This window comes from Leucoraja erinacea, unplaced genomic scaffold (assembly GCF_028641065.1).
Source record: "Leucoraja erinacea ecotype New England unplaced genomic scaffold, Leri_hhj_1 Leri_776S, whole genome shotgun sequence".
NCBI lineage: Eukaryota > Metazoa > Chordata > Chondrichthyes > Rajiformes > Rajidae > Leucoraja > Leucoraja erinaceus.
The window spans coordinates 50001-74502 of NW_026576703.1; the positions used below are offsets into that span (position 1 = coordinate 50001).

At 47.2% G+C, this 24502-nt stretch overlaps 1 protein-coding gene across 1 annotated transcript in view; it reads right to left on the bottom strand.

Moving 5' to 3' along the window:
* LOC129694722 (complement C4-like) overlaps nt 1-24496 on the bottom strand; it is a 51010-nt gene extending 26514 nt beyond the window's left edge. The window contains exons 1-8 of the mRNA XM_055631471.1: nt 24388-24496; nt 20979-21128; nt 17269-17395; nt 9823-9894; nt 6514-6705; nt 5069-5198; nt 2932-3002; nt 1627-1766 (exon numbers count right to left, since the gene is read on the bottom strand). Of these exons, the coding sequence (XP_055487446.1) occupies nt 1627-1766; nt 2932-3002; nt 5069-5198; nt 6514-6705; nt 9823-9894; nt 17269-17395; nt 20979-21128; nt 24388-24438 (933 nt within the window). The 5' untranslated portion in view covers nt 24439-24496. The remainder of the gene's footprint in view (nt 1-1626; nt 1767-2931; nt 3003-5068; nt 5199-6513; nt 6706-9822; nt 9895-17268; nt 17396-20978; nt 21129-24387) is intronic.
* Between the last annotated feature and the right edge of the window lie 6 nt (nt 24497-24502).

Here is a 24502-nt window from a genome sequence, read left to right on the forward strand (position 1 = left end):
ATTGCAACAGCCTAGTAAAAATCGCGTTTTAAACCCGCCCCCTCTAAACAGCGGCAAAATCACGCACACGGGCTGGGGTAGATTCTCAGCGACGATTCAGGTAGGTTTTGTAACATACCTAATACTAGTATAGATTAGAGATACAGCACAGAAACAGGCCCTTCGGCCCGTGCCGACCAGCGATCACCCCGTACACTAACACTACCCTACACACACACACAAGGGAGAATTTATAATTTTACTGAAGCCAATTAACACACAAACTCGTTATCACCTGGTCCACAACCAACAATAGACCCTTGTGGGCTCCAATTTTCCTTAACATTGTGACATTTTTTTTGCATATATTTCATCACCCATTCCTTCTCTCGAGAGATGCTGCCTGACCCGCTGAGTTACTCCAACAGTTTGTGTCTTATTTTAGGTCTAAACCAGCGTCTGCAGTTCCTTCCTACACCATCTACAAAACTGTACATCTTTTGGGTCTGGGAGGAAACCGAAGATCTCGGAGAAAACCCTCGCGGGTCACGGAGTGAGCGTGCAAACTACGCATGGAAAGAGCCCAAGGTCGGGATGGAACCCGGGTCTCTGGCGCTGTGAGGCAGCAACTTCACTTTGGTGGCAAAAACAGGAAAGTAGACTATTATCTGAATGGTGGCAGATTAGGAAAGGGGGAGATGCAACGAGACCTGGGTGTCATGGTACACCAGTCATTGAAGGTAGGCATGCAGGTGCAGCAGGCAGTGAAGAAAGCGAATGGTATGCTAGCATTCATAGCAAAAGGATTTGAGTATAGGAGCAGGGAGGTTCTACTGCAGTTGTACAGGGTCTTGGTGAGACCACACCTGGAGTATTGCGTACAGTTTTGGTCTCCTAATCTGAGGAAAGACATTCTTGCCGTAGAGGATTTGAGTATCGGAGCAGGGAGGTTCTACTACAGTTGTACAGGGTCATGGTGAGACCACACCTGGAGTATTGCGTACAGTTTTGGTCTCCTAATCTGAGGAAAGACATACTTGCCTTAGAGGGAGTGCAGAGAAGGTTCACCAGACTGATTCCTGGGATGTCAGGACTTTCATATGAAGAAAGACTGGATAGACTTGGCTTGTACTCGCTAGAATTTAGAAGACTGAGGGGGGATCTTATAGAAACTTACAAAATCCTTAAGGGGTTGGAAAGGCTAGATGCAGGAAGATTGTTCCCGATGTTGGGGAAGTCCAGGACAAGGGGGTCACACAGTTTAAGGATAAGGGGGAAATCTTTTAGGACCGAGATGAGAAAAACATTTTTTTTCACACACAGAGAGTGGTGAATCTGTGGAACTCTCTGCCACAGAGGGTAGTTGAGGCCACACAGTTCATTGGCTATATTTAAGAGGGAGTTAGATGTGGCCCTTGTGGCTAAAGGGATCAGGGGGTATGGAGAGAAGGCAGGGACGGGATACTGAGTTGGATGATCAGCCAATGATCATATTCAATGGCGAACGGTGCAGGCTCGAAGGGCCGAATGGCCTACTCCTGCACCTATTGTCTATGTTTCTATGTAACTCTCCCGCTGTGCCCATAGGTAATGCTGAGACGAGGAGCAGGGCGAATTAGGTTAGTAATTCTGTGTTCAATGTCTTACCGAAACGGTCTGCGGCGAATAGTTGTACAAGGTTACTTTCACTATCATTTGCTCATTTCTCTTCACAGAATAAGGTAAATTCATGGAAAGAAAGAATGGTCGAAACACTTTCATCTTCTTTGGCTCCTCGACACAGAAACCTTCAATTAAAAATTGTCCACAATCAGTTCAGTATTTACGATTCTTAACATTGCTGTTGGGATGTGTAGGAAGGAACTATCTAGAAAGCTTTTGGTATGCTAGCCTTTATAAACCAGAGCATTGAGTATAGAAGAGCATTGAGTATAGAAGCTCTGTATAGAAGAGTATAGGCCATTTGGAAAAATGGGCTGAAAGATGGCAGATGGAGTTTAATGCTGATAAATGTGAGGTGCTACATCTTGGCAGGACAAATCAAAATAGGACGTACATGGTAAATGGTAGGGAATTGAAGAATACAGTTGAACAGAGGGATCTGGGTATAACCGTGCATAGTTCCTTGAAGGTGGAATCTCATATAGATAGGGTGGTAAAGAAAGCTTTTGGTATGATAGCCTTTATAAATCAGAGCATTGAGTATAGAAGCTGGGATGTAATGTTAAAATTGTACAAGGCATTGGTGAGACCAAATCTGGAGTATGGTGTACAATTTTGGTCGCCCAATTATAGGAAGGATGTCAACAAAATAGAGAGAGTACAGAGGAGATTTACTAGAATGTTGCCTGGGTTTCAACAACTAAGTTACAGAGATAGGTTGAATAAGTTAGGTCTTTATTCTCTGGAGCGCAGAAGGTTAAGGGGGGACTTGATAGAGGTCTTTAAAATGATGAGAGGGATAGACAGAGTTGATGTGGACAAGCTTTTCCCTTTGAGAATAGGGAAGATTCAAACAAGAGGACATGACTTCAGAATTAAGGGACAGAAGTTTAGGGGTAATATGAGGGGGAACTTCTTTACTCAGAGAGTGGTAGCGGTGTGGAATGAGCTTCCAGTGGAAGTGGTGGAGGCAGGTTCATTGGTATCATTTAAATATAAATTGGATAGGCATATGGATGAGAAGGGAATGGAGGGTTATGGTATGAGTGCAGGCAGGTGGGACTAAGGGGAAAAAATTTGTTCGGCACGGACTTGTAGGGCTGAGATGGCCTGTTTCCGTGCTGTAATTGTTATATGGTTATATGGTTATGTGGGGAGAAGGCAGGTACAGGATACTGAGTTGGATGATCAGCCATGATCATATTGAATGGCGGTGCAGGCTCGAAGGGCTGAATGGCCTACTCCTGCACCTAATTTCTATGTTTCTGAGACTGATTGAGGAAATGTTACCTTGGTTTTCAAACATGCCCACTGCCTGAATTTCCCAAGTGGTTATGGAATCAGGAATATCGCTTGTTATCCTGAAATAAATTGGGAAGCAAAAGGAAACCGATTAAACAAGGTGGAAAAAGCAACATTATAGATAGGCACAAAAAGTAGGGACCAGAAACGTCACCCATTCCTTCTCTCCAGAGATGCTGCCTGTCCCGCTGAGTAACTACAGCTATTTGTGTCTGTCAAAGTCATGCCCTGTGCATGACTGATTCTTTACAGCTGAACAAGGGGTGGCATGTTGGCACAGCGGTAGAGTTACTGCCTGACAGCGCCAGAGACCCGGGTTCCATCCTGACTACGGGTGCTGTCTGTACGGAGTTTGCACGTTCTCCCCGTGACCTGCGTGGGTTTTCTCCGTGATCTTCCCTTTCCTCCCACACTCCAAAGACGTGCAGGTTTGTAGGTTAATTGGCTTGGGTGTAAATGTAAATTGTCCTTAGTGTGTGTAGGATAGTGTTAGCGTGCGGGGATCGCTGGCCGGCACGGACTCGGTGAGCCGAAGGGCCTGTTTCCGCATCGTATCTACAAACTAAACATATAGACACAAAATGCTGTAATAACTCAGCAGGACAGGCAGCATCTCTGGAGAGAAGGAAGGGGTGACGTTTCGGGTCGAGACCCTTCTTCAGACTGAGAGTCAGGGGAAAATGGGAGAGAAAGGTGGGAAAGTCTGTGGAATTCTCTGCCTCAGAGGGCGGTGGAGGCCGGTTCTCTGGATACTTTCAAGAGAGAGCTAGATAGGGTTCTTAAAGATAGTGGAGTCAGGGGATATATAGAGAGGCAGGAACGGGGTACTGATTGGGGGTGATCAGCCATGATCACATTGAATGGCGGTGCTGGCTCGAAGGGCCGAGTGGCCTACTCCTGCACCTGTTGTCTAATGAAAATGAGAAATCAAAAAGGACAAAAAGGACATTGAAGGAAAATGTAGTATGTAGGAAGGAACTGCAGGTGCTGGTTTAAACCAAAGATAGATACAAAATGCTGGAGTAACTCAGCGGGACAGGCAGCATCTCTGGAGAGAAGGGATGGGTGACGTTTCGGGTCGAGACCCCTTCTTCAGATTGGGATGCACCATCTGCATTTCCTTGTTCCTGCCTGTAAGTCAGTAAGTTTATAGGCCAAGTATTCACATACAAGGAATTTGCCTTGGTGCTCCGCCCACAAGTAACAACATGACATACAGTGACAGTTACAAACGACTCAGAAAACACTAAACATTAATAATAATAATGTCAACAAAATAGAGAGAGTACAGAGGAGATTTACTAGAATGTTGCCTGGGTTTCAGCAACTAAGTTACAGAGAAAGGTTGAACAAGTTAGGGCTTTATTCTTTGGAGCGCAGAAGGTTAAGGGGGGACTTGATAGAGGTTTTTAAAATGATGAGAGGGATAGACAGAGTTGACGTGGACAAGCTTTTCCCTTTGAGAATAGGGAAGATTCGAACAAGGGGACATGACATGAGAATTAAGGGACTGAAGTTTAGGGGTAACATGAGGGGGAACTTCTTTACTCAGAGAGTGGTAGCTGTGTGGAATGAGCTTCCAGTGAAGGTCGTGGAGGCAGGTTCGTTTTTTATCATTTAAAAATAAATTGGATAGTTATATGGATGGGAAGGGAATGGAGGGTTATGGTCTGAGCGCAGGTATATGGGACTAGGGGAGATTATGTGTGTTCGGCACGGACTAGAAGGGTCGAGATGGCCTGTTTCCGTGCTGTAATTGTTATATGGTTATATGGTTATATGGACGGGAAGGGAATGGAGGGTTATGGTCTGAGCGCAGGTATATGGGACTAGGGGAGATTATGTGTTCGGCACGGACTAGAAGGGTCGAGATGGCCTGTTTCCGTGCTGTAATTGTTATATGGTTATATTTACCTCATACAGGCCCTGTAGGATTAAAGGGGGTTCTTTTAGGAAGGGGATGAGGAGGAATTTCTTTCGTCAGAGGGTGGTGAATCTGTGGAATTCTTGCGCCTAGCGGTCCCGTAAATCCCCCAGTGTGCCCGTGGACAGCGCGTGGTCCCTCTCTCGTGCCAACCGGGCGCGGGGCGTGCCTCCGGGAGTAGGGGCGGGGTGAGCACCTCACCTGTGGTTGCCCGCTTGTCCGGCTGAGAAGGTTTCCCACAGCCAACTCTGGGGGAACGCACTCCGCACATGGACTGACACCTCGTCGAAGGGCTGCTCGCCAATGTCCACCACATCGGGGTCCACCTGAGCTGGAGAAGGGCGAGAGAGAGAGAGAGCGGGCATTTCAGCGTTGCTGCCTCACTACACCAGAGACCCCGGTTCAATCCTGGCGGAGTGGACTTGATGGGCCGAATGGTGAGACCACACCTGGAGTATTGCGTACAGTTTTGGTCTCCAAATCTGAGGAAGGACATTATTGCCATAGAGGGAGTGCAGAGACGGTTCACCAGACTGATTCCTGGGATGTCAGGACTGTCTTATGAAGAAAGACTGGATAGACTCGGCTTGTACTCGCTAGAATTTAGAAGATTGAGGGGGGATCTTATAGAAACTTACAAAATTCTTAAGCGGTTGGACAGGCTAGATGCAGGAAGATTGTTCCCGATGTTGGGGAAGTCCAGGACAAGGGGTCACACAGTTTAAGGACAAGGGGGAAATCTTTTAGGACCGAGATGAGGAAAACATTTTTCACACAGAGAGTGGTGAATCTGTGGAATTCTCTGCCACAGAAGGTAGTTGAGGCCACACAGTTCATTGGCTATATTTAAGAGGGAGTTAGATGTGGCCCTTGTGGCTAAAGGGATCAGGGGGTATGGAGAGAAGGCAGGTATGGGATACTGAGTTGGATGATCAGCCATGATCATATTGAATGGCGAATGGTGCAGGCTCGAAGGGCCGAATGGCCTCTGCTCCTGCACCTAATTTCTATGTTTCTATGTTTCATTGGCTATATTTAAGAGGGAGTTAGATGTGGCCCTTGTGGCTAAAGGGATCAGGGGGTGTGGAGAGAAGGCAGGTACAGGATACTGAGTTGGATGATCAGCCATGATCATATTGAATGGCGAATGGTGCAGGCTCGAAGGGTCGAATGGCCTACTCCTGCACCTATTTTCTATGTTTCTATGTTAAAGATAGCGGAGTCAGGTGATATGGGGAGAAGGCAGGAACGGGGTACTGATTGGGGATGATCAGCCATGATCATATTGAATGGCGAATGGTGCAGGCTCGAAGGGCCGAATGGCCTCTACTCCTGCACCTATTGTCTATGTTTCTACGAGGTTGGAAGAGGTGCAAGTGAACCTTTGCCTCACCTGGAAAGACTGTCGGGGTCCTTGGATGGAGTCGAGGGGGGAGGTGTGGGGACAGGTGTTGCATCTCCTGTGGTTGCAGGGGAAAGTAGCTGGGGAGGGGGTGGTTTGGGTGGGGAGGGGACGAGTTGACCAGGGAGTTGCGGAGGGAACGGTCTCTGCGGAAAGCGGAAAGGGGAGGAAATGGGAAGATGTGGGCAGTGGAGGTGGCGAAGGTGTCGGAGGATTCGGTGACAGGCGCGCGTCTCTCTCTTACATCTCCCCAGACCCTTATTTCGGGGCTTTGTCCTCCTGTCCTCCAGCGTGTGTTCACAGCACCTCCTGAAGACCTGGCGACAGTCGCTCTCCCTCACGTGCTCTGCCCGCTGCTCGCAGCTGAGGGACATCAGGTTCTTGGAGATGCCGGCCTGGCAACACTTTCTCAGCCTGAGGCCAGAGTACTCGCTCACTGCAAGGGGCACAACGGCAACGGCAACGTGACATCAACAACAAGAGCCAAGAGAGTCGAGAGGCTACGTATTTCATTGTCATTTGTCCCAGAGAGAGCAATGGCATTGATACTGGCAGCAGCACGACACAATATAGAACCATACTACACTGTAAACTATATAAACCAGAAACAAGCAGTGTGTGTACATATATACACACACACATATATACACACACACATATATACACACACACATATATACACACACACATATATACACACACACATATATATACACACACATATATATACACACACATATATACACACACACATATATATACACATACTCACACACTACACATACATAGATACACATATATATATAGAATAGAATAGAATAGTTTCTTTATTGTCATTGTAACATGGACCATGTACAACGAAATTTAAAATGTCAGCCAGTCAGTGCACCATTCAAACATTTCTAAAAGCTAACGATACATACAAGGTAAAATATTAAAGATAAACAACTAAATAAATATCACGGACAAAGCACGCATACACACCCAACCCTCCATCCTTCTGTCGATTTCACAGTGTACCACAGTCCCTTAGTCTGTATCGCCCCTGCGTTCCTTGGCGGCTACATTTAGTGCTTTTATAGCAGTGGGGTAAAAACTGTTTTTTAGTCTGTTCGTCCTTGTCCTTGTAGATCTGTACCGTCTGCCTGACGGCAACAGTTCAAACAGGGAGTGTTTGTATACAACTGTGCACTGTGCACACAGACATACATGCTCTTACACATATACACACACACATATGTACACATACACATATATATACACATACTCACACACAACACACATACATAGATACACATATATATATATACACTGTACACACAGACATACATGCTCTTACACATATACACACACACACATATGTACACATACACACACATATACCCACACACACATTTCTCCTCGCACACATGTATACACACACGTGTACATATACACACATATACATATATATACACGCACATATACACATATATACATACATATACACGCACATATACACATATATACATGCACATACATGTACACATACACACATATATACACACACATATATACACACAAACATACATGTACACACACACATATACACATGTACACACACACGTGTACATATACACACATATATACACACACATATGTACATATACACACACATATGCACATATATACACACATATGTACACATACACACACACAAATACACATATACACACACACACATATGTACACATACACACATATAGGCACACACACACATATACACACACACATATGTACACGTACACACATATAGACACACATATACACACACATATGTAATACACACATATAGACACACACACATATATACACACATACAGATACACAAACATATGTATATATGTACACACACACACACACACATATATACATACACACACACACACATATATATATATAGCTGGAGTGATGGGCTACTGTAGCTGGGCAAGGTCCACAAGGTGGGTTCAAATCCCCGTCACGTCCACTCTGCGCGGTTCACACAGTCGCCAGCCGCTGCCACTGTTGCGGGCTGGAAGAGTGTGTGTTCCACGTATACATGGAGTGTGTGTGAGGCTCCAATATCTAAAGGGGCTGCTCCTTCACACCCACCACCCTCATCTTTGGACACCCTGTGCGTAGGGGAGAGGGTCGAGGGGGCTGATGATGTCCTGGTTGTGTTGTTCCTGGGCCTGGCCAAGCCGGCCATCCGTCAGTCACGGCTCCAGCCGGTGGAGGACTCTGCTCGAGCCGGCTGCCCGCCCCTTTTCCGGGGGGGTTACGTCCATGCCCGGGTGGGGTTAGAGAGGGACATCGCGCTGTCCACGGGCACCCTGGGGGATTCCCGGGACTGCTGGGGGGTGGAATAATATCCTCGACACAAGATTTAGTGTCTTAGATAATTTGCAGATTTTGTACCATGGCGGGTTTCATTTTGTATCGTATAGAAACATAGAAAGTGAGTGGTTTTAGTGAGCCAAGTGAGTGGTTTTAGTTTAGAGATACAGCACGGAAACATAGAAACATAGAAATTAGGGTGCAGGAGTAGAGGCCATTCGGCCCTTCGAGCCTGCACCATTCGCCATTCAATATGATCATGGCTGATCATCCAACTCAGTATCCCGTACCTGCCTTCTCTCCATACCCCCTGATCCCCTTAGCCACAAGGGCCACATCTAACTCCCTCTTAAATATAGCCAATGAACTGTGTGGCCTCAACTACCCTCTGTGGCAGAGAGTTCCAGAGATTCACCACTCTCTGTGTGAAAAAAGTTCTTCTCATCTCAGTTTTAAAGGATTTCCCCCTTATCCTTAAGCTGTGACCCCTTGTCCTGGACTTCCCCAACATCGGGAGCAATCTTCCTGCATCTAGCCTGTCCAACCCCTTAAGAATGTTGTAAGTTTCTATAAGATCCCCTCTCAATCTCCTAAATTCTAGAGAGTATAAACCAAGTCTATCCAATCTTTCTTCATAAGACCGTCCTGACATCCCAGGAATCGGTCTGGTGAACCGTCTCTGTACTCCCTCTATGGCAATAATGTCCTTCCTCAGATTTGGAGACCAAAACTGTACGCAATACTCCAGGTGTGGTCTCACCAAGACCCTGTACAACTGCAGTAGAACCTCCCTGCTCCTATACTCAAATCCTTTTGCAATGAAAGCTAATATCGGTCCTAAAAGATTTCCCCCTTATCCTTAAACTGTGTGACCCCTTGTCCAGGACTTCCCCAACATCGGGAACTCGTATTAATCGTATTTAAGTAAATTATTTTTGATGCAAAATTAATAAAACCTGCACGTCTTTGGAGTGTGGGAGGAAACCGGAGATCCTGGAGAAAACCCACGCAGGTCCCGCGGAGAACGTGCAAACTCCGTACAGACAGCGCCCGTAGTCGGGATGGAACCCGGGTCTCTGGCGCTGTGAGGCAGCAACTCTACCGCTGCTCCCACTGTGCCCGCCCACAGTTGTCCCATCAATGGTAAATTGTTTAAATGTGACAGGGACGGGTAATAATGAACACATAGGCTCACGTATGCCGGAGAATTGATCCTGTAGACGTATTTCTCTCCTCTGTCTCTCGACTCGCTTTGTGCATGTATAGTCTGGGGGGAAAAAAATCAAAAATCAACAGCCATTAATGATCAACAAGAGTCAAGACAGTCAAGAGTCAAGAGTCAATTTAATTGTCATTTGGACCCCTTGAGGTCCAAACGAAATGCCGTTTCTGCAGCCATACATTACAAACAATTAGACCCAAGACACAACATAATTTACATAAACATCCATCACATCGCTGTGATGGAAGGCCAAAAAAACTTATCTCTCCACTGCACTCCCCCCCCCCCCCCCTCCCACCCCCGATGTCAGAGTCAAAGTCAAAGCCCCCGGCTGGCGATGGCGATTGTCCCGCGGCCATTAAAGCCACGCCGGGTGGTGCGAGGTCGCACACCGGGTCTTGGTGTTAGAGCCCCCGGCGTGCGCTCGCAGAGTCCCGCGGCCATTCCAAGCCGCGCGGGGCGGTGATGTCAGGCCCCGCTCCAGGAGCTCTTCGACCCCGCAACTCGGGCGGGAGAAGTCGCCGTTGCGGGAGCCCTGAAAAGCGGTCTCCCTCCAGGGACCCGCGGGCTCCCGGTGCCGCCGTCCGCCAGACCCGCAGTTGCAGCCTCCGAATCTCCGGAGGTCGGGCCGCAGCAGCAGCAGCAGCAGCAGCGCTCCTCCACCGCTCCACCCGCTCCGGACTCGGCCAGCTCCGCGACGGTGAGGTGAGTCGTCGGCACCAGAGCCCCCGGTCTTCTCCTGTTGGAGGCAGTGATCAGTTCTGTAGAAGACTCATTCACGATTCGGGCGGCACGGTGGCGCAGCGGTAGAGTTGCCGCCTCACAGCGCCAGAGACCCAGGTTCAATCCCGACCACGGGTGCTGTCTGTACGGAGTTTGTACGTTCTCCCCGTGACCTGCGTGGGTTTTCTCCAAGATCTTCGGTGCAGGTTTGTAGGCTAATTGTCTTCGGTAAAATTGTAATGTGTCCTACACGTGTGTGTGTGTGTAGGATAGTGTTAGTGTGCGGGGATCGCTGGTCGGCGCGGACTCGGTGGGCCGAAGGGCCTGTTTCCGCGCTGTATCTCTAAACTATTCTGAGGCTTTCTATGTGGGGGGAGGGGGGCAGGGGAAGGGGGGAAACCGTCTCCCAGTCTCTTTATTAATGATATATATTAATGATCTGGATGACAATATATATTAATGATCTGGATGAGGGAATTGAAGGCAATATCTCCAAGTTTGCGGATGACACTAAGCTGGGGGGCAGTGTTAGCTGTGAGGAGGATGCTAGGAGACTGCAAGGTGACTTGGATAGGCTGGGTGAGTGGGCAAATGTTTGGCAGATGCAGTATAATGTGGATAAATGTGAGGTTATCCATTTTGGTGGCAAAAACGGGAAAGCAGACTATTATCTAAATGGTGGCCGATTGGGAAAGAGGGAGATGCAGCGAGACCTGGGTGTCATGGTACACCAGTCATTGAAGGTAGGCATGCAGGTGCAGCAGGCAGTAAAGAAAGCGAATGGTATGTTGGCTTTCATAGCAAGAGGATTTGAGTATAGGAGCAGGGAGGTTCTACTGCAGTTGTACAGGGTCTTGGTGAGACCACACCTGGAGTATTGCGTGCAGTTTTGGTCTCCAAATCTGAGGAAGGACATTATTGCCATAGAGGGAGTGCAGAGAAGGTTCACCAGACTGATTCCTGGGATGTCAGGACTGTCTTATGAAGAAAGACTGGATAGACTTGGTTTATACTCTCTAGAATTTAGGAGATTGAGAGGGGATCTTATAGAAACTTACAAAATTCTTAAGGGGTTGGACAGGCTAGATGCAGGAAGATTGTTCCCGATGTTGGGGAAGTCCAGGACAAGGGGTCACAGCTTAAGGATAAGGGGGAAATCCTTTAAAACCGAGATGAGAAGAACTTTTTTCACACAGAGAGTGGTGAATCTCTGGAACTCTCTGCCACAGAGGGTAGTCGAGGCCACAGTTCATTGGCTATATTTAAGAGGGAGTTAGATGTGGCCCCTGTGGCTAAGGGGATCAGGGGGTATAGAGAGAAGGCAGGTACGGGATACTGAGTTGGATGATCAGCCATGATCATATTGAATGGCGGTGCAGGCTCGAAGGGCCGAATGGCCTACTCCTGCACCTAATTTCTATGTTTCTATGTTTCTATGTTTCCTGGCAGGGACGTGACTATTTCTCCGAGTTGCGTCCTCGCCCCCCACCTCGCGGCCTACCAGCTGGATCGGAGCGGCCTTTCCTGCCGGGGACCGGGAACCGGACCAGGGCTGCTACAGCGGCGGCCCAGCGCTGGATTCACCGCGGAGCGGGCGATACCTACCTGGGTCGCCGTTTGGAGTCCGGAGCTTTGGGTCGTTGCTCCAACATCGTGGAGCTCTGGTGCGGAGAGATTCCAACGCGGGCGGCGCTGAACAACATCGTGGAGACCGGGGGCTCCTTGCAGAGGGTCTACAGCAGCAATCTCCACCCGGCGCGGCCTGCGGACTTTGGGGAGCCGCAGACTCCGGTAGGAGGGGGCCGACTCTGTGTCCACGCCTCTGAGGACGTCCCGCAGCCACGACGTCGGACTAACAACAGCCCGGCGTGCGGCCCTGGACATCGGGCCGCCCGTAGCGGCAACTGCGGAGGGCTTGGGGAGGCCCTGACCACGGGGAACAATGGAGGAAGAGACTGACTTTGGTGCCTTCCCACACAGTGGGGAACTTTGATTCTGCTGTGTGTGTGGGGATGTTTTATGTCAAACCCTATAGTGTGTTGTGTCCTGTTGATTTTTATTGTATGGCTGTATGGAAATTCATTTCACTGTGCCATCAGGCACACGTGACAATTAAATCTATCTTGAATCTTGAATCTTGATAGATTCTTGATTAGTGCGGGTGTCAGGGGTTATGGGGAGAAGGCAGGAGAATGGAGTTAGGAGGGAGAGATAGATCAGCCATGATTGAATAGTGGAGTAGACTTGATGGGCCGAATGGCCTAATTCTAGTCCTAACACTCATGATTCTTATATTAACCATATTTTGGAGAATTAACCATATAACAATTACAGCACGGAAACAGGCCATCTCGGCCCTACATGTCCGTGCCGAACAAATTTTTTTCCCCCCTTAGTCCCACCTGCCTGCACTCATACCATAACCCTCCATTCCCTTCTCATCCATATGCCTATCCAATTTATTTTTAAATGATACCAATGAACCTGCCTCCACCACATCCACTGGAAGCTCATTCCACACAGCTACCACTCTCTGAGTAAAGAAGTTCCCCCTCATGTACCCCTAAACTTCAGTCCCTTAATTCTCATGTCATGTCCCCTTGTTTGAATCTTCCCTACTCTCAGTGGGAAAAGCTTCTCCACGTCAACTCTGTCTATCCCTCTCATCATTTTAAAGACCTCTATCAAGTCCCCCCTTAACCTTCTGCGCTCCAAAGAATAAAGCCCTAACTTGTTCAACCTTTCTCTGTAACTTAGTTGCTGAAACCCAGGCAACATTCTAGTAAATCTCCTCTGTACTCTCTCTATTTTGTTGACATCCTTCCTATAATAGGGCGACCAAAATTGTACACCATACTCCAGAATTGGCCTCACCAATGCCTTGTACAATTTTAACATTACATCCCAACTTCTATACTCTTGAATCTTGAATCTTGATAGATTCTTGATTAGTGCGGGTGTCAGGGGTTATGCGGAGAAGGCAGGAGAATGGGGTTGGGAGGGAGAGATAGATCAGCTATAATTGAATGGCGGAATAGACATGATGGGCCGAATGGCCTAATTCTAGTCCTAACACTCATGATTCTTATATTAACTATATTTTGGAGAATTGTCAATATTTTGCAAAAATATATATAACCATATAACAATTACAGCACGGAAACAGGCCATCTCGGCCCTACAAGTCCGTGCTATACTTGACTTTTGTCTCTGGAACTGATGCTAGAAAGCTTTGAATTTTCTTAAAGGTTGAACAAGTTAGGGCTTTATTCTTTGGAGCGCAGAAGGTTAAGGGGGGACTTGATAGAGGTTTTTAAAATGATGAGAGGGATAGACAGAGTTGACGTGGAAAAGCTTTTCCCACTGAGAGTAGGGAAGATTCAAACAAGGGGACATGACATGGAGAATTAAGGGACTGAAGTTTAGGGGTAACATGAGGGGGAACTTCTTTACTCAGAGAGTGGTAGCTGTGTGGAATGAGCTTCCAGTGAAGTGGTGGAGGCAGGTTCGTTTTTATCATTTAAAAATAAATTGGATAGTTATATGGATGGGAAGGGAATGGAGGGTTATGGTCTGAGCGCAGGTATATGGGACTAGGGGAGATTATGTGTTCGGCACGGACTTGAAGGGTCGAGATGGCCTGTTTCCGTGCTGTAATTGATATATGGTTATATGGTTATTAACTCTATTCTGCACTCTGTATCTCCCCCTTTGCTCTACCTATTGTACCGGTGTTGGACTTTATTGTATCCCTGTATAGTTTAGTTTAGAGATACAGCGCGGAAACAGGCCCTTCGGCCCACCGAGCCCGTGCCGACCAGCGATCCCCGCACACTAACACTATCCTACACACACACACACACTAGGGACAATTTTTACATTTACCAATACAATTAGCCTATAAACCTGCACGTCTTTGGAGTGTGGGAGGAAAGCGAAGATCTCGGAGAAAACTCACGGGGAGAACGTGCAAACTCCGCACAGACAGCACACGTAGTCGGGATGGAACCCGGGTCTCTGGCGCTGTGAGGCAGCAACTCTACCGCTGGGCCACCCCGTGCCACAACCTAGTCGGGAGAAATGGGAAGGGGGAGGGATGGAGAGAGAGGGAAATCAAGGGCTACTTGAAGTTAGAGAAGTCAATGTTCATACCGCTGGGGTGTAAGCTGCCCCAAGCGAAATATGAGGTGCTGTTCCTCCAATTAGCGCTGGGCCTCACTCTGACAGTGGAGGAGGCCCAGGACAGAAAGGTCAGTGTGGGAATGGGAGGGGGAGTTGAAGTGCTGAGCCACCGGGATATCAGGTAGGTTTGGGCGGACTGAGCGGAGGTGTTCAGCGAAACGATCGCCGAGCCTGCGCTTGGTCTCGCCGATGTAGAGACGTTCACACCTGGAACAGCGGATACAGTAGATGAGGTTGGAGGAGGTGCAAGTGAACCTCTGCCTCACCTGGGAAGGACTGTCGGGGTCCTTGGATATTTGTGTCTAAACCCACCGGTAAATATGGCACAGAGTCCGTTCCTAACCTGCCTGCTAGAGGCAAGATGGTGGCCTTTGCTAACGGAAAGATCAGTATGGGAATGGAGGGGGAGTTAGACAATAGACAATAGACAATAGACAATAGGTGCAGGAGTAGGCCATTCGGCCCTTCGAGCCAGCACCGCCGTTCAATGTGATCATGGCTGATCATCCCCAATCAGTACCCCGTTCCTGCCTTCTCCCCATATCCCCTGACTCCGCTATCTTTAAGAGTCCTATCTAGCTCTCTCTTGAAAGCATCCAGAGAACCGGCCTCCACCGCCCTCCACCGAGGCAGAGAATTCCACAGACTCACAACTCTCTGGGTGAAAACGTTTCTCCTCATCTCCGTTATTCTTATACTCCTTATTCTTAAACTGTGTGTGGCCCCTGGTTCTGGACTCCCCCAACATCGGGAACATGTTTCCTGCCTCTAGCGTGTCCAATCCCTTAATAATCTTATATGTTTCATTAAGATCCCATCTCATTCTTCTAAACTCCAGAGTGTACAAGCCCATTCTGGTTTTTTCCATCTGAGGCAGCTGGCAAAAATAAAGCCGATTTTGACAAGGCAGCACTTTGAGACGGTAATCCATGCCTTTGTTACCACCCGGCTGGATTACTGCAATGCACTGTATCTGGGGGTTAGTCGGTCCTCCATCGCCCGTCTCCAGATGGTACAGAATGCAGCTGTTCGTTTCTTGACTGGCACACGAAAGCATGATCATGTTTCACACCTTTTGGCCTCTCTCCACTGGCTGCCTATTCAGTATAGGATTCGTTTTAAAATTATTTTATTTACTTTTAAATCCCTAAGTGGTCTTGCCCCGTCCTACCTATCTGAGCTTCTTCACCCTTATTCGCCCTCCCGCTCTCTCAGGTCAGACGATCAGCTGCTCCTGATTGAGCCAAAGACTAAGCGGAACCTCAGAGGGGACCATGCCTTTGCTGTGTCGGCTCCGAGATTGTGGAATGAATTGCCTCTGCACGTTAAACAGGCCCCTTCTCTAGCTGTTTTTAAATCACTCCTGAAGACATATCTATTCTCCATGGCCTTTGTAGACCAGTGAGGTGTTGAATTGTTTATTAACTTTATTTGCTTGGTTTTGCTGCGTTGTTCGTACTCGTGTTTTATGTTTTTTAATTTATTGTTTGGATTTTTTGTATGTAATTTATGCGCCTCGTGTTAGTTGTATGTTCTGTTGTTCTGCCTGTTTTATGATGTCTTGCTTGTTTTCTTTTTTCTGTACAGCACTTTGGTCAGCTTTGGTTGTTTTTAAGGTGCTTAACAAATAAAGTTATTATTATTATTATTATTATTCTTTCAGCATATGACAGTCCCGCCATCCCGGGAATTAACCTGGTGAACCTACGCTGGGCTCCCTCAATAGCAAGAATGTCCTTCCTCAAATTAGGGGAGCAAAACTGCACACAATACTCCAGGTGTGGCCTCACCAGGGCCCTGGACAACTGCAGAAGGACCTCTTTGATCATATAACCATATAACAACCATATAACAATTACAACACGGAAACAGGCCATCTCGGCCCTACAAGTCCGTGCCGAACAACTTTTTTTCCCCTTAGTCCCACCTGCCTGCACTCATACCATAACCCTCCATTCCCTTCTCATCCATATGCCTATCCAATTTATTTTTAAATGATACCAATGAACCTGCTTCCACCACTTCCACTGGAAGCTCATTCCACACCGCTACCACTCTCTGAGTAAAGAAGTTCCCCCTCATATTACCCCTAAACTTCTGTCCCTTAATTCTGAAGTCATGTCCTCTTGTTTGAATCTTCCCTATTCTCAAAGGGAAAAGCTTGTCCACATCAGCTCTGTCTATCCCTCTCATCATTTTAAAGACCTCTATCAAGTCCCCCCTTAACCTTCTGCGCTCCAGAGAATAAAGCCCTAACTTATTCAACCTATCTCTGTAACTTAGTTGTTGAAACCCAGGCAACATTCTAGTAAATCTCCTCTGTACTCTCTCTATTTTGTTGGCATCCTTCCTATAATTGGGCGACCAAAATTGTACACCATACTCCAGATTTGGTCTCACCAATGCCTTGAACAATTTTAACATTACGTCCCAGCTTCTATACTCAAATATACTTCTATCATATACTACAGCAACCGGGAGATCAGGGAGGTTTAAAATACGAGGTGCTGTTACCCTGTCTAAATCCCGACACATCGACATCGGACAAGAAACTCAGACCAGCGTCCATGAACACATCGGAACTCTTCGCTCCTCCACCGTAGAAACATCCCAGGTCGTAAGAATTCATGGCTTCAAACACCTGTTTGAAGAGAAAAGAGGATTGATCAGAAATTCGTAACGTGCTTTGATCTCTCCTGTTCACTCCTGTACCTTCCATATCTTTGTGTCTCCCTCTCCCCTGACTCTCAGCCTGAAGACGGGTCTCAGCCAGAAACGTTGCCCATTCCTCCTCTCCAGAGACATAGAAACATAGAAAAATAGGTGCAGGAGTAGAGGCCATTCGGCCCTTCGAGCCTGCACCATTCGCCATTCGATATGATCATGGCTGATCATCCAACTCAGTATCCCGTACCTGCCTTCTCTCCATACCCCCTGATCCCCTTAGCCATAAGGGCCACATCTAACTCCCTCTTAAATATAGCCAATGAACTGGCCTCAACTACTCTCTGTGGCAGAGAGTTCCAGAGATTCACCACTCTCTGTGTGAAAAAAGTTCTTCTCATCTCGGTTTTAAAGGATTTCCCCCTTATCCTTAAGCTGTGACCCCTTGTCCTGGACTTCCCCAACATCGGGAACAATCTTCCTGCATCTAGCCTGTCCAACCGCTTAAGAATTTTGTAAGTTTCTATAAGATCCCCTCTCAATCTCCTAAATTCTAGAGAGTATAAACCAAGTCTATCCAGCCTTTCTTCATAAGACAGTCCTGACATCCCAGGAATCAGTCTGGTGAACCGTCTCTGCACTTCCTCTATGGCAATAATGTCCTTCCTCAGATTTGGAGACCAAAACTGTACGCAATACCCCAGGTGTGGTCTCACCAAGACCCTGTACAACTGCAGTAGAACTTCTCTGCCCCTATACTCAAATCCTTTTGCAATGAAAACTAACATCCATTTGCTTTCTTTACGCCTGCTGCACCTGCATGCCTTCTCTTCAATGACTGGTGCCTGACACCCTGAGTTCACTCTATGACTAGTGTAGATGGGGCATGTTGGCCGGTGTGGGCAAGTTGGGCTGAAGGGCCTGTTTCCACACTGTATCACTCTATGACCAGCCAATGTTGGTAACTGGTCTCGCTGCTCTAGAAACCCTGTTTCAATCCTGACCTCGGGTGATGCCTGTGTGTAGGTGAGGTCTATAATCTGTGCAGAGTTCATTAGAATTGCCTTCTCTCCAGAGATGCAATTATGTAAGGAGATTGCAGATATTAGTAGTAAGCACAAGGTAGTGATTGTGGGAGATTTCAATTTTCCACACATAGATCTGGGAAACACATTCTGTAAAGATGGGCTGGATGGGTTGGAGTTTGTAAAATGTGTGCAGGATAGTTTTTTGCAGCATACAATTTATGCCAGTTGGAAGAGTGGGCTGAAAGATGGCAGATGGAGTTTAATGCTGATAAGTGTGAGGTGCTACATCTTGGCAGGACAAATCAAAATAGGACGTACATGGTAAATGGTAGGGAATTGAAGAATGCAGGTGAACAGAGGGATCTGGGAATAACTGTGCACAGTTCCCTGAAAGTGGAATCTCATGTAGATAGGGTGGTAAAGAAAGCTTTTGGTGTGCTGGCCTTTATAAATCAGAGCATTGAGTATAGAAGTTGGGATGTAATGTTAAAATTGTACAAGGCATTGGTGAGACCAATTCTGGAGTATGGTGTACAATTTTGGTCGCCTAATTATAGGAAGGATGTCAACAAAATAGAGAGAGTACAGAGGAGATTTACTAGAATGTTGCCTGGGTTTCAGCAACTAAGTTACAGAGATAGGTTGAACAAGTTAGGGCTTTATTCTCTGGAGCGCAGAAGGTTAAGGGGGGACTTGATAGAGGTTTTTAAAATGATGAGAGGGATAGACAGAGTTGACGTGGAAAAGCTTTTCCCACTGAGAGTAGGGAAGATTCAAACAAGGGGACATGACATGAGAATTAAGGGACTGAAGTTTAGGGGTAACATGAGGGGGAACTTCTTTACTCAGAGAGTGGTAGCTGTGTGGAATGAGCTTCCAGTGAAGGTGGTGGGGGCAGGTTCGTTTTTATCATTTAAAAATAAATTGGATAGTTATATGGATGGGAAGGGAATGGAGGGTTATGGTCTGAGCGCAGGTATATGGGACGGGGAGATTATGTGTTCGGCACGGACTAGAAGGGTCGAGATGGCCTGTTTCCGTGCTGTAATTGTTATATGGTTATATGTAGATGCTGCCCGACCCGCTGAGTTATCCCCTACTGACACTCTCCTCCGTCAGACGAAGCTGGTCCTCACCCTTATATAGAAAGATAGAAACATAGCAAATAGGTGCAGGAGGAGGCCATTCGGCCCTTCGAGCCAGCACCGCCATTCATCGCTGATCATCCCCAATCAATAACCCGTGCCTGCCTTCTCCCCATATCCCTTGACTCCACTAGCCCCCCAGAGCTCTATCTAACTCTCTCTTAAATCCATCCAGTGACTTGGCCTCCACTGCCCTCTGTGGCAAGGAATTCCACAAATTCACAACTCTCTGGGTGAAAACGTTTTTTTTCTCACCTCAGTTTTAAATGGTCTCCCCTTTATTCTTAGACTGTGTGGCCCCTGGTTCTGGACTCGCCCAACATTAGGAACATTTTTCCTGCGTCTAGCTTGTCCAGACCTTTTATAATTTTGTATATTTCTATAAGAATCCCCCTCATCCTTCTAAACTCCAGTGACTACAAGCCCAGCCGCTCCACATTCTCTCAGCATATGACAGTCCCGCCATCCCGGGAATTAACCCTGTAAACCTACGCTGCACTCCCTCAATAGCAAGGATGGCCTTCCTCAAATTAGGGGACCAAAACTGCACACAATACTCCAGGTGTGGTCTCACTAGGGCTCTGTACAACTGCAGAAGAACCTCTTTGCTGCTATACGCAACCCCTCTTGTTATGAAGGCCAACATGCCATTAGCTTTCTTCACTGCCTGCTGTACCTGCATGTTTAGTTACCAACTTCTCCTTCCACTCCTCCACTCCCTCCAGATTCAAGGCGTAGCTACACGCACTCGCATGGGCCCCAGCTATGCCTGACTCTTTGTAGGTTATGTCAAACAATCCCTGTTCCATAGAAACATAGAAATTAGGTGCAGGAGTAGGCCATTCGGCCCTTCGAGCCATGCACCGCCATTCAATATGACCATGGCTGCTCATCCAACTCAGTATCCCGTACCTGCCTTCTCTCCATACCCCCTGATCCCCTTGGCCACAAGGGCCACATCTAACTCCCTCTTAAATATAGCCAATGAACTGTGGCCTCAACTACCCTCTGTGGCAGAGAGTTCCAGAGATTCACCACTCTGTGTGAAAAAAGTTCTCCTCATCTCGGTTTTAAAGGATTTCCCCCTTATCCTTAAGCTGTGACCCCTTGTCCTGGACTTCCCCAACATCGGGAACAATTTTCCTGCATCTAGCCTGTCCAACCCCTTAAGAATTTTGTAAGTTTCTAGAAGATCCCCTCTCAATCTCCTAAATTCTGGAGAGTATAAACCAAGTCTATCCAGTCTTTCTTCATAAGACAGTCCTGACATCCCAGGAATCGGTCTGGTGAACCGTCGCTGCACTCCCTCAACGGCAATAATGTCCTTCCTCAGATTTGGAGACCAAAACTGCACCCCGGCTGTTTTGTGTCCCTCGTCGTGGATTACCTTCCTGGGAGCGAGCCGGTACTTGTTGTTCAGGATGTACATGGCAGAGTCGACTGCAACAAAGGAGACGTTGGCAGCGTCATTGGTGGAGAAGTGGAGGTCGAACTTGCTGCCGGGTTTGTACTCTTCATCCAGATCCCTCATCTCCACCTGTGAAGAGAAGCAGACGGCATTCTCTGGTCAACCTGCAGACCCATCCAATCGCACTCAATCACAGTAATACTTTGTTTAAGAAGGAACTGCATATGCTGGGGAATCGAAGGTACACAAAAAAGCTGGAGAAACTCAGCGGGTGCAGCAGCATCTATGGAGCGAAGGAAATAGGCAACGTTTTGGGCCAAAACCCTTCTTCAGACTGATCAGGGGCGTGGACAAGAAAGGACAAAGGAGGAGGAGCCCGAAGGCTGGGGGATGGGAGGAGACAGCAGGGGGGACTGAGGAAGGGGAGGAGACAGCAAGGACTAACAAAACTGGGAGAATTCGATGTTCATGCCCCCAGGATGCAGACTCCCCAAACGGAATACGAGGTGCTGTTCCTCCAATTTCCGGTGTGCTGCTCGCTGTGGCCATGGAGGAGACCCAGGACAGAGAGGTCGGAGACGGAGTGGGAGGGGGAGTTGAAGTGCTGAGCCACCGGGAGGTCAGCTTGGTTATTGCGGACCGAGCGGAGGTGTTCGGCGAAACGATCGCCCAACCTCCGCTTGGTCTCACCGATATAGATCTGCTGACATCTAGAGCAGCGGACGCAATAGATGAGGTTGGAGGAGATGCAGGTAAACCTCTATCGCACCTGGAACGACTGCTTGGGTCCTTGAACGGAGTCGAGGGGGGAGGTAAAGGGACAAGTGTTGCATCTCTTATCAGTAATACTTTATTAGCCAAGTATATAACCATATAACAATTACAGCACGGAAACAGGCCATCTCAACCCTACAAGTCCGTGCCGAACACATATTCTCCCCTGGTCCCATATACCTGCGCTCAGACCATAACCCTCCATTCCCTTCCCATCCATATAACTATCCAATTTATTTTTAAATGATAAAATCGAACCTGCCTCCACCACCTTCACTGGAAGCTCATTCCACACAGCTACCACTCTCTGAGTAAAGAAGTTCCCTCTCATGTTACCCCTAAACTTCAGTCCCTTAATTCTCATGTCATGTCCCCTTGTTTGAATCTTCCCTACTCTCAGTGGGAAAAGCTTTTCCACGTCAACTCTGTCTATCCCTCTCATCATTTTAAAAACCTCTATCAAGTCCCCCCTTAACCTTCTGCGCTCCAGAGAATAAAGCCCTAACTTGTTCAACCTTTCTCTGTAACTTAGTTGTTGAAACCCAGGCAACATTCTAGTAAATCGCCTCTGTACTGTCTCTATTTTGTTGACATCCTTCCTATAATTGGGCGACCAAAATTGTACACCGTACTCCAGAATTGGTCTCACCAATGCCTTGTACAATTTTAACATTACATCCCATCGAGAGCATCCTTACCAACTGCATCACAGTATGGTATGGCAACTGCTCTGTCTCCGACCGGAAGGCATTGCAGAGGGTGGTGAAAATTGCCCAACGCATCACCGGTTCCTCGCTCCCCTCCATTGAGTCTGTCCAAAGCAAGCGCTGTCTGCGGAGGGCGCTCAGCATCGCCAAGGACTGCTCTCACCCCAACCATGGACTGTTTACCCTCCTACCATCCGGGAGGCGCTACAGGTCTCTCCGTTGCCGAACCAGCAGGTCGAGGAACAGCTTCTTTCCGGCGGCTGTCACTCTACTCAACAACGTACCTCGGTGACTGCCAATCACCCCCGGACACTTATTATTATTTATTCAAATCGTTTGCTATGTCGCTCTTCCAGGGAGATGCTAAATGCATTTCGTTGTCTCTGTACTGTACACTGACAATGACAATTAAAATTCAATCTGAATCTGAATCTGATCCCAAGAATGTTTTGCCACATACGTGGAATTTGATTTGCCGTACAGTCATCCCAATAAACACACAAGATACGTTTTCAGATAAACATCCACCACAGTGACCCCTCCACAATCCCCACTGTGATGGAAGGCGAGAAAAAACGTTCAATCTCTTCCCTTCTTTGTTCTCCTCGAGCCTTCCGCTGACGGGACGATTTTCTACGTTGTTGTCTGCTGGGGCAACAGCATTAGCGCAAAAAACAACAAGAAGCTGGTCAAACTGGTTAAACGAGCTAGCTCAGTGCTGGAGGGGAGAGTAGACTCTGGGATGGATGGATGTGCTTGAGAGGCGTATGAGGCACAAGGTGCAGGTCATTCTGAAACACCCCGGGCATCCCCTCCATGTAATTCTGGAGAGTCAAAGGAGCACTCTCTCTGCCCTGTAGAACGGAGTGGTTCAGGAGATCCTTCACCCCTGCAGCCATTAGATTTTATAATTCGGACCGCTAGGCTGTAGGGGGAAGCATTCTTGCAATTTCTAATTTTTAATTGTTAATTATTGGTCTTTTTAAGTATTTATTGCTCTCAGGTAGTGTCCACGGTGTACTCTATGTATTTACTGTCTGCGTTTGTTTTGAATCTGTGGGTTTGTTGGACATCTGAATTTCCCTGAGGGGATCAATAAAGTATTTATTATTATTCTTATTATTATTATTCTTATTATTATTAATTATTCTTATTATTAATTATTATTATTATTATTATTCTTATTAATCTTATTATTAATTATTATTATTATTATTATTATTATTTATTATTATTTATTATTTAATATTATTATTTTGTTATAATTATTTTATATTATTTATTATTATATATTCTGCGCTCAGACCATAACCCTCCATTCCCTTCCCATCCATATAACTATCCAATTTATTTTTAACCATATAATAACCATATAACAATTACAGCACGGAAACAGGCCATCTCGACCCTGCTAGTCCGTGCCGAACACATAATCTCCCCTAGTCCCATATACCTGCGCTCAGACCATAACCCTCCATTCCCTTCCTGTCCATATGCCTATCCAATTTATTTTAAATGATAAAAACGAACCTGCCTCCACCACCTTCACTGGAAGCTCATTCCACACAGCCACCACTCTCTGAGTAAAGAAGTTCCCCCTCATGTTACCCCTAAACTTCAGTCCCTTAATTCTCAAGTCATGTCCCCTTGTTTGAATCTTCCCTATTCTCAGTGGGAAAAGCTTGTCCACGTCAACTCTGTCTATCCCTCTCATCATTTTAAAGACCTCTATCAAGTCCCCCCTTAACCTTCTGCGCTCCAGAGAATAAAGACCCAACTTCTGTGTGGATGGGGAAAGTGGACATGGTTGTAAGAGGAGGCAGACCATCTCCGGAGCTGCCGAGTTACTCCAGCACTTTGGGTCTTTTTATTGCTGCGCTTTGCGCTGGGGAGGGGGGGTCTCTCACCCGTCCACGGCACTTGTCCTCCACGTCGACCCACGCCGAGTTAGCCACCATCTCATCCGTGCCGGCGGAGCGGGTGTAGTAGTAGGCGAGAAGAAGCCGGAATGTCGGGATCATG